At 45.6% G+C, this 13,915-nt stretch overlaps 1 protein-coding gene across 2 annotated transcripts in view; it reads left to right on the forward strand.

The window, feature by feature from the left end:
- Positions 1 to 13,915, forward strand: part of WBP1L (WW domain binding protein 1 like) — a 78,319-nt gene that overhangs the window by 13,472 nt on the left and 50,932 nt on the right. The window contains exon 1 of one of the 2 annotated variants that reach the window (XM_077945394.1): positions 6,203 to 6,378. Within the exon in view, the coding sequence (XP_077801520.1) occupies positions 6,253 to 6,378 (126 nt within the window). The 5' untranslated portion in view covers positions 6,203 to 6,252. 2 annotated transcript variants of the gene reach the window in all.

A 13,915-nucleotide genomic window follows, 5' to 3' on the forward strand; every position in this document is an offset into this window, starting at 1 on the left:
TTTTTTAAGAGACGAAATCTGTCTCTGTCGCCCAGGCTGGAGTGCAGTGGCACGACCTTGGCTCAATGAAACCCCCGCCTCCTAGTTCAAGCCATTCTCCTGCCAACCTCCCCAGTAGTTGGGATTACAGGCATGCACCACCATGCCCACCTAATTTTTGTATTTTTACTAGAGATGGGGTAAACTCATCTTTACTAGATGAGACCATCTTTACTAGAGATGGTCTCAAACTCCTGGCCTCAATGATCCATCCCCTTTAGCCTCCCAAAGTGCTGGGATTAAGACGTGAGCCACCACGCCCAGTCCAATTTTTAAATTTTTTGTAGAGACAGGGTCTTGCTATGTTGCCCAGGCTGGTCTTGAATTCCTGGCCTCAAGTGCTCTTGCCTCAGCATCCCAAGTAGCTGGGATTACAGGCACAAGTCACCGCACCCAGCGATACTATTATTCTTGTTTGCACGTCATTTTGCTCTCTAGCGAGAAGAGTGATGGGGTCACCACCAATGCAGATGGGCGCTATTTGTCAAGTATAGGAGTCATCACCCATCTTGACCACAGGGCTAGACCACATGTAGCTCTGTCTGCTGTCGTACACAGTACTGTGCTGCATTGAGGGGGATCCTTGACTTGTGTCCCCAACCTCCATTTGGCATTTCCTGTTCTGAGGGGAAGATGGTTTCTGAGTCTTTTTTTTTCTTTTCTTTGATACAAGGTTTCCCTGTGTCACCCAGGCTGGAGTGCAGTGGCACGATCATAGTTCATGGCAGCCTGACCTCCTGAGTTCTAGCGATCCTCCCACCTCAGCCTCCTGAGTAGCTGGGACGATAGGCGTGCACCATTACGCCCAGCTAATATTTGTATTTTTTTTTTTTTTTTTTTTGAGACGGAGTCTCGCTCTGTCACCCCGGCTGGAGTGCAGTGGCCGGATCTCAGCTCACTGCAAGCTCTGCCTCCCGGGTTCCCGCCATTCTCCTGCCTCAGCCTCCCGAGTAGCTGGGACTGCAGGCGCCCGCCACCTCCCCCGGCTAGTTTTTTTGTATTTTTTAGTAGAGACGGGGTTTCACCGTATTAGCCAGGATGGTCTCGATCTCCTGACCTCGTGATCCGCCCGTCTCGGCCTCCCAAAGTGCTGGGATTATAGGCTTGAGCCACTGCACCCGGCCTAATATTTGTATTTTTAGTACAGACTGGGTTTCACCATGTTGGCCAAGCTGGTCTTGAACTCCTGACCTCCAGTGATCCTCCTGCCTCGGCCTCCCAAAGTGCTGGGATTATAGCATGAGCCACTGTACCTGCCCCCACCTTTTTTTTTTTTTTTTTGGAGACAATCTCACTCTGTCACCCAGGCTGGAGTACAATGGCACGATCTCGGCTCACTGCAACCTCTGCCTCCCAGGTTCAGGCGATTGCCCTGCCTCAGCCTCCCGAGTAGCTGGGACTACAGGTGCCTACTACCACGCCTGGCTAATTTTTTATTTTTAGTACATGTTGGCCAGACTGGTCTTGAACTCCTGACCTCATGTGATCTGCCTGCCTTGGCTTCCCAAAGTGCTGGGATTACAGGTGTAAGCCACCACGCCCAGCCCCCTTTTTTTTTTTAATAACAGTTTTATTAAGATCTAATTCACAGACCTTAACATTCACCATTTTCAAGGGTATGATTAAGTGGTTTTTAGTATATCCACAAGGTGTGCCACAGTCACCACTATCTTAATTTCAGAATATTTTCATCATTCCAAAAAGAAGCCTTATAGCCATTAGCATTCATTCCCCTTATTTTCCTCCCTCCAGTCCCTGGCAACCACTAATCTACTTCCTGTTTCTATGGATTTGTCTATTCTGGACATTTCATATGAATGGAACCATACACCATGTGGTCTTTTATGACTGGTTTTCTTAAAACTTAGCATGTTTTCAAGGTTCATCCATGTTGTAGCATGTATCAATACTTCATACATTTTTACGGTCAATTAATGAAGGGTCCAGCCCTACGGGGTTTAGCGGGTGCTCTCCCCATGTGCGGAGACGAGAGATTGTAATAAATAAAAAAAGAGAAAGAGATAAAGAGAAAGCAACTGGGCCTGGGGAACCACTACCATCAAGATGCGGAGACCGGTGGTGGCCCTGGCTGGGCTCGCTGATATTCATTGCATACAAGACAAGGCGCAGTGTAAGGAGGGTGAGTCTTCTAAGTGATTGACAAGGTGAAGCAAGTCACGTGATTACAAAATAGGGGACCCTTCCCCTTTAGGTAGCCGAAGCAGAGAGAGGAAGCAGCATACGTCAACGTTTTCTTCTCTGCACTTATAAGAAAGATCAAAGACTTTAAGACTTTCACTATTTCTTCTACCGCTATCTACTACGAACTTCAAAGAGGAACCAGGAGTACGGGAGGAGCATGAAAGTGGACAAGGAGCGTGACCATTGAAACACAGCACCACAGGGAGGGGTTTAGGCCTCCGGATGACTGCGGGCACGCGTGGATAATATCCAGCCTTCCACAAGAAGCTGGTGGAGCAGAGTGTTCCCTGACTCCTCCAAGGAAAGGAGACTCCCTTTCGTGGTCTGCTAAGTAACGGGTGCCTTCACAGACACTGGCGTTACTGCTTGCCCAAGGAGCCCTCAAGAGGCCCTTATGTGGGCGTGACAGAAGACTCACCTCTTGCCTTCTAGGTCACTTCTCACAATGTCCCTTCAGCACCCGCCGGTTATTCCTAGGTTGTATTAGTAATACAACAAAGAGTAACATTAAAAGCTAATGATTAATAATGTTTATAATAATGATTCATAATTGTCCATGATCATCTCTATATCTAATTTGTATTATAACTATTCTTATTCTAACTATTTTCTTTATTATACTGAAACAGTTTGTGCCTTCAGTCTCTTGCCTTGGCACCTAGGTACTCTTTCGCCTACAAATTAATACTCCATTTTATAGATAGACTCCATTTTATTTATTCATCAGTTGATGAACATTTGAGCTGTTTCCACTTTGGGACTATTATGAATAATGCTGCTGTGAACGTCGGTGTACAAGTTTTTTTTTGGTTTTAGAGATGGGGGTCTTACTATATTGCCCAGACTGGGGAGTAAGCTATTCACAGGCAAGATCATAGCTCACTGCAGCCTTGAACTCCTGGGCTCAAGTGAATCCTCCTGCCTCAGCCTCCTGAGTAGCTGCAACTACAGGCATATGCCACTCTGCCTGGCTTGATGTACAGGTTTTTATGTGGACTTGTTTTTAATTATCTTGGGTGTATACCTAGGAGTGGAATTGCTGGGTTATTTGGTAATGCTGTGTTTAACTTTTTGAGAGACTGCCAGACTTCTCTGAAGCAGCTGCACCATTTTATACCCCCAACAGCAATGTATGAGAGTTCCAATTTCTCCAACACTTGTTATTGTCTGTCTTTTTAATTATAGCCATGCTAGTGGGTGTGAAGTAGTTTCTCGTTGTGATTTTGATTTGCATTTCCCTAATGACTAGTAATGTCAAATTTTTTTTCCTGTTCTTATTGGCCATTTGTGTATCGTCCTTGGAGAATTCAATCCTTTGTTCATTTACCCTTATCTGACTCAGGGCCCAGAGGTCTTCCCAGTGAGTGATGTCCAGGGTGAGGTTTTCTTTTAAACTGGGCTCTGTCAGGGCTCCGGCATTTCCAGACTTGGCTATGTTCCTGCCTAGTCTTATGACCCTGGGCCACTTAACCTCTCTGAGCCTGCCTGCTTGCTTGCTTTTCTTTTTTCTTTTTTCTTTTCTTTTCTTTTCTTTTCTTTTCTTTTCTTTTCTTTTCTTTTCTTTTCTTTTCTTTTCTTTTCTTTTCTTTCTTTCTTTTCTTTCTTTCTCTCTCTCTCTCTCTCTCTCTCTCTTTCTCTCTCTCTCTTTCTCTTTCTTTCTTTTTTTCTGAGATGGAGTTTTGCTCTTGTTGCGCAGGCTGGAGTGCAATGGCACGATCTCGGCTCACCGCAACCTCCGCCTCCCGGGTTCAAGCGATTCTCCTGCCTCAGCCTTCCGAGTAGCTGGGATTACAAGCATGTGCCACCACGCCCAGCTGATTTTTGTATTTTTAGTAGAGACGGGGTTTCTCTATGTTGGTCAGGCTAGTCTCGAACTGCTGACCTCAGGTGATCACCCACCTCAGTCTCCCAAAGTGCTGGAATTACAGGCGTGAGCCACCGCGCCCAGCTGAGCCTTCCTTATTTCTATCAGCATCCCCCAGAGACTGCTCTGAGGCCAGCCATTCCTTGATAAGAGACCTATGTGGTCAGAGAAGTCTCCCCTCTCATTTGGGGAGTCTTAGTGCGTATGCTTACAGTTCAGCTTCTCAACAGTCACACAGTTAGGACATCTATATGAAACCTTTATCCAATATATAAATTGCAAATGTTTTCTCCTGTTCTGTTTTGCCCTCACTTTTTTTTTTTTTTTTTTTTAAGATGGAGTCTCACTCTGTTGTCTGGGCCAGAGTGCAGTGGCACGATCTCGGCTCACGGCAACCTCTGCCTCCCAAGTTCAAGTGATTCTCCTTCCTCAGCCTCCTCATTAGCTGGGAATACAGGCATGTGCCACCACACCCGGCTAATTTTTTTTTTTTTTTGTATTTTTTGGTAGAGATAGGGTTTCACCATGTTGGCCAGGCTGGGTTTTTTTTTTTTTTTTTTTTTTGAGACGGAGTCTCACTCTGTTGCCCAGGTTGGAGTGCAGTGGTGCGATCTTGGCTACTGCAGCCTCCACCTCCTGGATTCCAGTGATTCTCCTGCCTCAGCCTCTCAAATAGCTGGGATTACAGGCACCTACCACCATGCCGAGCTAATTTTTGAATTTTTAGTAGAGATGAGGTTTTCCTATGTTGGCCAGGCTGGTCTGGAACTCGTGACCTCAGGTGATCTGCCTGCCTCGGCCTCCCAAAGTGCTGGGATTACAGGCGTGAGCCACTAAGCCCAGCCTTAACTTTTTTTATGTTTAATTTTTTCTTTTTTTGAGATGGAGTTTCACTCTTGTTGCCCAGGCTGGAGTGCAATGGCACAATCTTGGCTCATTGCAATCTCCACCTCCCGGGTTCAAGTGAGTCTCCTGCCTCAGCCTCCCGAGTAGCTGGGGTTACAGGCACCTACCACCATGCCTGGCTAATTTTTTGTGTTTTTAGTAGAGACAGGGTTTCACTGTGTTAGCCAGGATGGTCTTGATCTCCTGATCTTGTGATCTGCCCGCCTCGGCCTAATTTTTTGTATTTTTAGTAGAGATGGGGTTTCACCATGTTGGCCAGGCTGGTCTCGAATTCCTGACCTCAGGTGATCCACCCACCTCGGCTTCCCAAAGTGCTGGAATTATAGGTGTGAGCCACTGCACCCACCTTTAATGTTTAATTTTTTAGGAACAGTGTCTTGCTGTTGCCCAGGCTGGAGTGCAGTGGTGTGATCACAGCTCACTGCAGCCTTGACCTCCTGAGCTCAAGCAATCCCCTACCTTAACCTCTCCAGTAGCTGGAACTACAAGTGTGTGCCACCACATCTAGCTAATTTTTAAAACATGTTTTTTTATAGAGACGGGGTCTTCCTATGTTGCTTATGTTGGTCGAGAACTCATGGCCTCAAGCATTCTTCCCACCTCAGCTTCCCAAAGTGCTAGGATTACAGACAGGAGCCACTACAGCTGGCCATCTTTTAGAGATCGCACCACTCCAGCCAGGGTGACCCTGTCTCAAAAAATGAAGAAGTAAAAATAAATAAAAAATGAGTCTCTAAAAGATAACAATGTTTCTCAACATTAATGTCATCCCATAGCATCCCCAGAAAACTTGACAATAATTCCTTAATGTTGTAGGATAGGATCTTGCACTTGAGAATTTAAAAAAGATCTAAGAATAAAAATATTGTTACAAAATTCAGCTAATTATGACAGTTCTTCAGTTTTCTTAATTAGCCCTCAGTACGTTCCTCTACTTGAAAAAATGTTACTCCCAACAGTACCCTCAATCCCATGAGAATCAAAAGTACTCTTTCAATCCCAGCATTCTCAGTGTTACTTGACCAGGTCTAGTAGTGGTGTTTTAATGATAACCTTTTTTCCACCCTGCAAAACTTGGTCTTTCATTTTTTTTTTACACACACATCTGTTTCCAACCTTTGCTTAGTGTATAAAGTGAAAGATTAACTTATGACTTTTGCCCTCAATTTCTAGTGAAGAGAGAATTTTGGGGAAAATCCTCTTATCTGAGATTGCATAAATGTTCAGAGAAACATGGAAAAATGAAGAGACCCTGCCAGCGTATCTTCTCTTCTTCAGCTTTTCGGCAGTGCAAGCTGTGGGTCCCTATCCTGTGTTTGGCTGACTATGCCTACCCTTACAATACAGTACTGGGGGTTTCAGAGCAGGTGAGCAACGCTGCTGAGGGAGAAATGGAACGTAGAATTTAGAGACTGAGGCTGGGTGCAGTGGCTCATGCTTGTAATCTCAGTACTTTGGGTGGCCAAGGTGGAAGGATCACTTGAGGCCAGGAGTTTGAGACCAGCCTGGGCAAGGTGGTCAAACCCTGTCTCTACAAAAATACAAAAATTAGCTGGGTGGTGTGGCTCATGCCTGTTGTCCTAGCTACTTGGGAAGCTGAGGTGGGAGGATCACTTGAGACCGGGATGCAGAGGCTGCAGTGAGCTGAGATCGCACCACTGCACTCCAGCCTGGGTGACAGAGTGAAACTTTGTCTCAAAAAAAAAAAAAAAAAGAATGTGGAGACTGAAAGACACTGAGAGATAAGGATACTGTGAACAGATGTTTGGTTAGAGAGTCTGTGCTACTCAAAATGTAGGAGATTTGGGGTTGAGCAGACTCCTGTGTGACTCTTCCGAGGCTTAACTGTAAGCTTATACATTGTGACTCTACAAACGAGATGGTAGACTTTGATTACATGGGCCTCTTATCACAGAAATGGCTGGCCTGGGAGGGGTCTCTGTGCAATGCTGATAGAAGTAAGGAAGGCTCAGAGAGGTTAAGTAATTAGCCCAGAGTCATGAGACTAGGTGCTAGCATGGCCAGGTCTGGAATGCCAGAGACCTGGAACAATTTAGTTTAAAGGAAAGTCTCCCCTTGGGCATCCTTCACTGGAGTCTCATGGGAAGACCTCTGTCCCTTCAGTTAAAACCCTTAGTCTAATCCAAGGTCACTTTACATTTTCAGACCTCCAGTATATACATCTGGGAAGCAGGGATAGCAATATCCTGTTACCAGCTGTATACCAGCTGATAGAAGGAGCAGCTAAAATGGATGGGCAGGTTGTTTATCAACCTTGAATTCTGATTTTATTGAATTGTTTCTCTGTATTTTATTTTCCTTTTTTTTTTTTTTGAGACAGAGTCTCGCTCTGTCATCCAGGCTGGAGTGTAGTGGCACAATCTTGACTCACTGTAACCTCCGCCTCCTGGGTTCCAGCAATTCTCGTGCCTCAGCCTCCCAGGTAGCTGGGACTATAGGTGCACACCACCACACCCAGCTAATTTTTGTATCTTTGGTAAAGACATGGTTTCACCATATTGGCGAGGCCAGTTGCAAACTCCTGACCTCAGGTGATCCGCCTGCCTCGGCCTCCCAAAATGCTAAGATTACAGGTGTGAGCCACCGCGCCTGGCCTTCTCTGTATTTTCTTGAAGTTTGCTGAGTTCTCTGCAAGAAGAAGGAGGATGACTTATCGTGCCTCTCACTGGCGAGCTCCACCTTTTCTGTAATTTTGAGCACAGTGCAAGGCCTTGGAAAAGCTTTGTTTCTTGAGTCTCTCAAAGGAGAAGAACAACATTAGTGTTTCTGGGAGGGCCAATGGCTGTGCTGTGATGGGGCATGGATGCTTTCTCAGAGGTACTTTCCCCCAAGCTTTAGGCATGTCTGACCATTTCTTCTGCCTTGTTCTAGTGCTTTCCTCATGATTTAGACTCTGGATGAAGGTGTTTTTGAAGTAGGTTTACTTACTGCTGTCATCCTGTGTCACCTCACTCTCTGTGGCCTGGAAGTGCAGGGTTTCAGGCCTGGCTGTGGGTGGGCGTTATATGACAAAGGGCTCAGCGTCCCTTGCATCTGGTATGATGCCCTCTCTGGTTTCACCACCTTTAGTCATCATTTTACTTGGGGTGTGGACATATTTGTTCCAGGAGCTTCCCCACCCTCTACAACTTATTGGAGGGATAAATTGTCCTAATGTTTTCTTCTGGTGTTTTTAACCATGAAATCTTAGACCTGGAGTAGATTTGGTTACCAAATAGCCTAAGGAGGGAGGACATAATATTTGATTTATGTAAGATCCAGGAAATAAGGGAAGGCACAATGCCATGAGCTGTGCTTCCAGCTAGACCTTATTAAGTTTCACAATCCTTTATGCAAAAGAGACAACTTCCAGGTGTTGCTAATGGAGGTATCTTGTGACCTAGAGACAAAACCAGGAGCAGCTTCCTTCTATTTCTCCAAATCCAAAAACGATTGCTAGGGAGTTAGACCATGGCCCAGCTCTGCTTTGAGAAAGGGAATTTTGCTTTTGAGATGATTGAAGTGCTTTAGATTCCTCAGCTTAGAAATGAGAGACGTACAGATAATGAGACACACGGAGGCTTTGCCGCATCAGACTTCATGAGCTTGGAGAACATGCAGGTGCTCTCCTGACCTCTTAGCTGTTTGTCAGGTTTCTATGACCAGGCAGGTGTTACCAGTCCTAATGTTTAGGGATTCAGCTATATTTTAACTTCATTTTTATGATCCTTTTTTTTTTCCAGACAGGATCTTGCTCTGTCACTGAGGCTGGAGTGCGGTGGTGTGACCACAGCTCACTGCAGCCTCAACCTCCCTGGACACTCAATTGATCCTCCTACCTCACCCTCCCCAGCAACCGGGACTGCAGTCATATAGCACCACACCCAGCTAATTTTTGTATTTTTTTTGTGGAGATGGAGTTTTGCCATGTTGCCAGACTGTTCTCGAACTCCTGGACTCAAGTGATCCACCCTCCTTGGCCTCCCAAAGTGCTGGCATTACAGGCATGTGCCACCACACCCAGCCAGGATCCTCTCTTTAGTCACGTCTTTATCTCTTCATTCGTGTAACAATCTTTTCTTGAGGGCCTGCTTTGTGTAAGGCATTGTGCTTGGTACCGTGAGGGATATGGAAGTGAATGTTTCACATCTTACCCCTAAGTTGCTTACTTTAGAGGAGAAGGTAAGGCTGAGAAGAAATAACTAAAACATAAAGTGTGAAATGGCTTTGTTGAGTTTATGAGTCGCATATAAGAAGTGAGTGGATTTTCCTGTAAAAGCACAACCAAGATGATTTCTTTCTGGACAGTGAGAATGCCTAGAGCACCCAGAACTGCTTCTAAGGACTCAGAGAGTTGAGCTGCCTGTCATAAAATGACCTTGCTGTTAGCCTTTTTCTTGGGTCAGCCATCATTGTACCCACATTCCCACTTAATGTAGACCATGTCTCTATCTCACCCAAAGTTTAAATAACAGTGAAAGATGAAATCAGATTGGTGGAGACCTGGAAGCCTAATTTTCCTAATGGATTCTCTTTCCAAATTACATCTGGCCGAGGTGGGAGGATCACTTGAACCTAGGAGTTCGAGACCAGCTTTGGCAACGTAGGAAGACCCTCCCTCTATAAAAATTTTAAAAAATTAGCCAGGGCCAGGTGTGGGATTACACCTGTAATCCCAGCACTTTGGGAGGCTGAGGCAGGCAGATCACCTGAGGTCGGGAGTTTGAGACCAGCCTGACCAACATGGAAAAACCCCATCACTACTAAAAATACAAAAATTAGCTGGGCATGGTAGCGCATGCCTGTAATCTCAGCTACTCGGGAAGCTGAGGTAGGAGAATCGCTTGAACCCAGGAGGCAGAGGTTGCAGTGAGCCGAGATCGCGCCATTGCACTCCAGCCTGGGCAACAAGAGCAAAACCCTGTCTCAAAACAAAAACAAAAACAAAAAACAAAACAAAAAAAAAACTAGTCAGGCATTGTGGTAAATGCCTGTAGTCTCAGCTACTTGGGAGGCTGAGGTGGGAGGATTGCTTGTGTCTGCGAGGTCGGAGGCTACAGTGAGCCATGATCGCACCACTGCACTCCAGCTTGGGTGACAGAGCGAGATCCTGTCTCAAAAACAAAGAGCAAGCCTGACCAACGTGGTAAAACCATGTCTCTATTGAAAATACAAAAATTAGCTGGGCATGGTGGCATAAGCCTGTAGTCCCAGCTACTTGGGAGGCTGAGGCAGGAGAATTACTTGAACCCAGGAGGCAGAGGTTGCAGTGAGCCGAGATTGCGCCTCTGCATTTCAGCTTGAGCAACAGAGCAAGACTCTGTCTCAAAAAAAAAAAAAAAAAAAAAAAAAAGGCAAAAAACAAATTACATCTGAGTGTGTTTCATGTAGTTGGTGTGATCTACGTCCCTCCTTTTGTTCTTATTCTAATCTTCGGTTTGGAGAGCAATTTGTGAGGAGGCATGAAATGTATCTGGAGACAGCTATGAACTGTAGCCTGCTGATTTTCATGTAATTCTTGGCTACTTGCCAGTATGGCTGGGGTTAAACTGTTTCCAGGGTAGGAAAAACAGGAACCTAGCATTTTGGTATGAAAACAAACAAGGCTGCTTTGTACTTGATGAAGCTCAAGTTGCAGATCCAGTGAGAGCCCATTAACTATTGGTGATGGCCCACTGACAATGGTGAGTTTCAGAGACCCCAGCACATTCTGGAAATAGCAGCGAATGGTTGTGCAGCCTACGAAAGTAATAAATATTTCTGCAGTGATTGTCAACAACAAAATGATTTTCTTGTTTGGGGGGCAGGGAGGCAAGAGGCAGAAACCTTAGGAAGCTGTTGCACACCAGTTTCAGCTTCTGCTACTTTTATTTCTCTCCATTTAAAGCTGGGTGCAGTAGGCCGGGCGCGGTGGCTCACGCCTGTAATCCCAGCACTTTGGGAGGCCGAGGCGGGCGGATCACAAGGTCAGGAGATCGAGACCACGGTGAAACCCCGTCTCTACTAAAAATACAAAAAATTAGCCGGGCGCGGTTGTGGGCGCCTGTAGTCCCAGCTACTCGGGAGGCTGAGGCAGGAGAATGGCGTGAACCCGGGAGGCGGAGCTTGCAGTGAGCCGAGATCGTGCCACTGCACTCCAGCCTGGGCGACAGAGCGAGACTCCGTCTCAAAAAAAAAAAAAAAAAAAAAAAAAAAGCTGGGTGCAGTAGCATGAGCCTGTGGTCCCAGTTACTCAGGAGACTGAGGTGGCAGGTTCACTTAAGCCCAGGATTTTGAGGCTGCAGTATATTATAATGGCCCCTGTAAATAGCCACTGCACCCCAGCCTGGGCAACATAATGAGACCCTGTCTCTCAAAAAAATAAATAAAAGACTGAGGCTGCTCCAATGACATGGGGTGGAGTCAGGAACCTAGGACTCTTTCTGGCCCACTTTAGAGAGCAAGATTCTGTGAGGTTGAGGTCAATGACTGGGAAAGCCCTAAAGTTCTCATCTGTGTCTTTCTTCTACCTCCTCCAACCTTTGCAATAAAACGAAATCAAAACCCAGATTTACCATATTTTAGTAGTAAATATAAAACAAGCAAAACAAGGGTCTAAAATACTCCACTAAAATAGAAATTCCTATATTTGATATTCGTGCTGCTACTGTAATCATTAGAAAGAAAAAATGTGCTGGTCAAAGGTACTCATTACATGTATACTTGTGTAGGGCCTTGACATTCTACCTCCAACTAATCTTTGCGTCATCTTTTTCTGCCTTTGGACATATGCCCCATGCGTCCTTGTTTCCATGCTTTTATTCATGATCTGCTCTGCATAGTGCGCTCGTTTTATTCACCAAAACCCTACCTATTATTTTAGTATCCGTCTCTTTGGGGTGTTGTAGTTTGTTTTTGTTTTTGTTTTTGTTTTTTAAGACAAATTCTTGCCTGTTGTCCAGGCTGACATGTATTGGCATGATCTTGGCTCACTGCAACCTCCGCCTCCTGGGTTCAAGCGATTCATTCTCCTGCCTCAGCCTCCCAAGTACCTGAGATTATAGGCATGCGCCACCATGCCCGTCTAATTTTTGTATTTTTAGTAGAGACTGGTTTTGCCATGTTTGCCAGGCTGGTCTTGAACTCCTGACCTCAGATGTTCCACCCACCTTGGCCTCCCAAAGTGCTTGAGCCATCGTGCCTGGCATTGGTTTGTTTTTTAAGAGATAAGGTCTCACTCTGATTCCTAGGCTAGGGTGCAGTGGTACAATCACAGCTCACTACAGCCTCAACCTCTTGGGCTCAAGTGATCCTCCTGCCTCAGCCTACTGAGTAGCTGAACCTACAAGGCATGCGCCACCATGCCTGGCTAATTTCTTAACTTTTTGTAGAAGCGGGGTCTCACTATATTGTTCAGGCTGGCCTTGAACTCTTGGCCTCAAGTGATCGTCCCACATCAGCCTCCTGAAGTGTTGGGGAACCACTGTGTCCAGCTCTTGATAAAATTTTCTTTGAAAACAAAAACCTTCTTTGGCCATTCTGTCCCTCAACAGCATCCCTTCTTTGTTTTCTTTTTTCTTTTTTTGCTGGAAGCTCAGAGGATCATCCAGCATCTCTTCTTTGAGCTCTTATGTCGCTGTGTTTGTCCCCCACCTCACCATGTTTATCATAGAGTACATATGTTTGTTTCTATGTAGCTAACTAAATAAATCCTCCAGGGCAAGACTGATTCATCCAACAGTACATCTTTGTTATCCCCACAGCACATCCTGGGTGGACTGGATGCAACTGTAAATATCAGGTCACAAGTAGGGGGGAAGTGACAATTAATATCAAAATCCTATCTCAATGTGTGTCCAAGCCTTTTTTTTTTTTTTTTTTATTTTTTTGAGACTGGGTGTTGCTCTGTTGCCTACGCTGGAATGCAGTGGCGCGATCTCGGTTCACTGCAAGCTCCGCCTCCCGGGTTCACGCCATTCTCCTGCCTCAGCCTCTCGAATAGCTGGGACTACAGGCGCCTGCCACCACACCCGGCTGATTTTTTGTATTTTTTAGTAGAGACACGCGTTTCACCGTGTTAACCAGGATGGTCTGGATCTCCTGACCTTGTGATCCGCCCGCCTCGTCCTCCCAAAGTGCTGGGATTACAGGCGTGAGCCACCGCCCCCAGCCGTCCAAGCCATTTTGGAGTCATACAGACCTGGTTGAGATTCTGGCTCCACTGCCTATTAGGTGTGTGTCCTTGAACGAATTACCTAACGTCACTGTAAAATATGAGATGTCACCATCTGTTGGAATCTTCCCTCTCTGAAATATGTCATTTGATGTTTAGTAGAGGATTACATACTGCAGTTAAGAACCATTTACCCAGCTCTCTTTCCTGAAAGACTCAGTAGTAGGAAAGCACTTACGGGTTTTTACGGATACCTTGTGGAAGAGATAAGCTCTGTGACTTGTAGAACAGAGCCTTGTCCTGCCCAGAAGCAGGAGAGGTGTGTGTTTTCTTGCCTGGGCAGGCCTGCTACATGCCTGCCTTTGTCCAGCCCCAGGACATAGATAAAGCTAGTGTTCTTGGTTTCTAGCAGTTAAGCAACCTTTAGTGTTTCTGCTTGGCAGAGTTCTGGGTTTGGGATTTATCCCCTTACATTCCCCAAAATAATTACTTCAGGATCCTTTTGTTAATGCCCAGCCTCACACCCATGACAAGAAGATGTCTCAGTTTAACTTTTATTGTGACACTCATGTTGGTTTGAGGTTTAAGTTAGTATTTATTCTCTCCTTTCTTGAGTCAGAACTGTAAGGCATTTAAATGGGTGCGTGCCCAAACCAGAGAAAGATAAGAAAGATCTCTTATCTTAGACATTCTGTGTCTGCCCAGCAGCCTCTGCTCAAAGCTCCTGGAAACAAAATGGCCTTACGCCTGGA

The sequence above is a fragment of the Macaca mulatta genome, chromosome 9, assembly GCF_049350105.2.
Source record: "Macaca mulatta isolate MMU2019108-1 chromosome 9, T2T-MMU8v2.0, whole genome shotgun sequence".
NCBI lineage: Eukaryota > Metazoa > Chordata > Mammalia > Primates > Cercopithecidae > Macaca > Macaca mulatta.